The sequence below is a fragment of the Wasmannia auropunctata genome, unplaced genomic scaffold (genome assembly GCF_000956235.1).
Source record: "Wasmannia auropunctata unplaced genomic scaffold, wasmannia.A_1.0 LD311649.1, whole genome shotgun sequence".
NCBI lineage: Eukaryota > Metazoa > Arthropoda > Insecta > Hymenoptera > Formicidae > Wasmannia > Wasmannia auropunctata.
The window spans coordinates 1-2,837 of NW_012051241.1; the positions used below are offsets into that span (position 1 = coordinate 1).

A 2,837-nucleotide genomic window follows, 5' to 3' on the forward strand; every position below is an offset into this window, starting at 1 on the left:
TTGAAAACAGGAAATCAGTCCGATCAGCTGATTGTCACGGGGTGATCAGCTGACAACTGACCAGATGTTGTCGCCGAAACCATCTGGTCCCCGGATGTTTGTTATCTTGTTTATGCGAAACAAAACGCGCATCTGGTCCAAAGAAAAGGTCGCTGGGAACGCTCATTTTTCCCAGTAATCGCGCAGATTTAACGATGAGTTTTGAACATTCCGCCCGCCTCGTCAGTGAGCTGACGAAATAGCGATGACTTTAAGGAAACTCTGGATGTACATTGCTTCACACGTCGCGTTCTCGGTGTTGCAGCTTAGGGAGTTACCTGGCGCGCAAATTGTTTGATCATTTTAATCCATGGGTGGCGTCACTTGGCAGCAGCGGCACAATCTTGCATGCCGGTCTCACGAGCGTGGTGGTGGCCGTTCGCACGGTGACCACCCGCACCTGGCCGTCTTGTCCTGGATGGACGTCCACGATTCTGGCCAAAGGCCACTTAGTGGGGGGAACTTGTTCCCCGCGAACGAGGCACAAATCTCCGACTTGCAGGTTGGCCTCCGTTTTCCACCATTTCGACCGGACGTTGAGTGCCTGGAGGTACTCGCGCGACCATCTGTGCCAGAAATGGTCTCTCATCTGCTGGAGGAGTTGCCACCGGGACAGGCGATTCGTTGACTCCGCTGCGAGCGATGGCTCTGGGATGGCGTTGAGTGCAGTGCCCACAAGGAAGTGGCCAGGCGTGAGCGCCGCGAGATCCTCAGGGTCGTCTGAAAGCGCAAGCAAGGGGCGTGAATTGAGACAGGCCTCAACCTGTGCGAGGAAAGTCGATAGTTCCTCGAAGGTGAGGGTGCTGTCCCCGATGACCCTCCGAAGGTGGTGCTTCGTGGCCTTGACTGCCGCCTCCCAGATGCCGCCGAAATGCGGCGCCGCTGGCGGGTTGAACCGCCACTGCACGCCCTCGGCTCCGATCGCATCAGCAATGGCGCGCTCTCGGGCCGCGTCGCGGAAGAAGCCTCGAAGTTGCGCGTCAGCGCCCACAAAATTGGTGCCCCTGTCACTGTACATAACGCTGCACAGCCCGCGTCTGGACACGAATCGCCGGAACGCCGCCAGAAACGCCTCGGTGGAGTAGTCCGACGCGACCTCGATGTGTACCGCTCGTGTGCTGAGGCACACGAAGATCGCTAGAAATCCTTTGTAGGCCTTTTGTCCGCGACCCTTCGAAGTTCGCAGCCAGACGGGACCCGCGTAATCTACTCCTGTGTGAGTGAAGGCGCGGGATACCTTGACGCGAGGTGGTGGCAGGTCGCCCATCCGAGGGCGCGGGGATGCCGCCCGCCATCGCACGCATGGGAGGCAGCGATGGATAAGTTGTCGCACTGCCATTCGACCTCCTGGAACCCAAAACCGCTGGCGCAATGTTCCGAGCGTGAGCTGCACCCCGCCATGCAGCGTTCGCCGATGGCATGCATCCACCACTAGCGTGGTTAGACGCGATTCCCGAGGGAGGATGATGGGGTGCTTCTCGTCAGGGCTCAAGACGGCATGTTTCAGTCGCCCTCCGACTCTGAGCAGCCCATGACTGTCCAGGAATGGGTTCAGTCGACTGAGCCTGCTGTGCTTGGACGGTAACTCGCCTCGCTCGATTGCCCTCAGTTCAGGCGTGAACCATGCAGTCTGCACTGCGACGATCCATGCCCGCTCGGCCTCGTCAAGTTCCCCGGGTGCCAGGGCATCTGAAACAGCACAGGTTGCGGAGTTGCGCTGCTTGCGTAACCACCGGCGGCACCAGGCGGTGACTCTCAGAAGTCGGCGGAGTTCCGAAAAACGGAGCAGTAGGTCCGGGTCCTCGGGAGTGGTGACGGCGTGCACTCGCGCGCGCCGCTCTGGTAGATCCTCGTCATGGATTGCTTCCGGGGTGTTGGTCCACTGGAAGTTGCCGGTTTTGAGCCATCCCGGTCCCTCCCACCACAAGGGGTGTTGCAGGAGTTCACTCGGAAGTAGGCCCCGGGACGCGCAGTCGGCCGGGTTCTCCTCGCCGGATACATGATGCCAGAGCGCATCAGGCAGCGCTCGTTGTATCTCAGCGACCCGGTTGGCGACGTACGTCGTCCATCTTGAGGGGTGTCCGCGAATCCAGGCCAACGTCACTGTGGAATCGGACCACAGGTGGACACCCGTCACCGGGACATCCAGGGAGTCCTGCATTCGCTCAATCAGCCGCACCAGGAGTGCCGCAGCGCTCAGCTCTAAGCGGGGGAGTGATACCTGTCGGAGAGGCGACACCCGCGTTTTTGCCTGCAGCAGCGAGACTCGACTCTCGCCCCGATCATCGACGACTCGCAGGTAAAGGACAGCCGCGTATGCCCGCTCCGAGGCATCCGCGAATCCGTGGAGCTCCGCGCTCTGATGGGCTCTTCCGATGCCGAGCCAGCGCGGCACTCGCACCTTCTCCAACAGTGGGAGCTCTCCCCGGAAGCGCCGCCAAGCGAGATCGTCCTCCGCGGACACGGGTTGGTCCCACTCGATCCTCTGCTGCCACAAGGTTTGCATGGTCATCTTGGCTTGCACAACGACCGGCGCCAGCCATCCGAGAGGGTCGTAAAGACGAGCCGTGTCTGATAGCACGGAGCGCTTCGTCACGCGCTCCTTGCGGTCACAAGGCTGCACTCGATAGGCGAACGTGTCCTTGCGCGGATGCCATTGCAGGCCCAACATAGAGTGACCTGCGTCAGCTTCCCACTCCAGCAGGCCACTCTGTCGATGCTCCATCGGGATGTCCTTCAGCAAATCGTCCTCGTTCGAGGACCACTTCCGCAATGGAAAGCCGCCCGCCGTGCATAGC

General features: G+C 60.6%; 1 protein-coding gene across 1 annotated transcript; it reads right to left on the bottom strand.

The window, feature by feature from the left end:
• Nucleotides 1-337: 337 nt before the first annotated feature.
• Nucleotides 338-2,764, bottom strand: LOC105460994. The gene has a single exon (XM_011707493.1). It carries the CDS (start codon nt 2,762-2,764, stop codon nt 338-340), a length of 2,427 nt encoding a protein of 808 aa, XP_011705795.1.
• Between the last annotated feature and the right edge of the window lie 73 nt (nt 2,765-2,837).

Excerpts from the sequence above, each read along its gene's own strand:
- LOC105460994 (XM_011707493.1), bottom strand. The coding sequence starts at position 2,764 with ATGGAGCATCGACAGAGTGGCCTGCTGGAGTGGGAAGCTGACGCAGGT.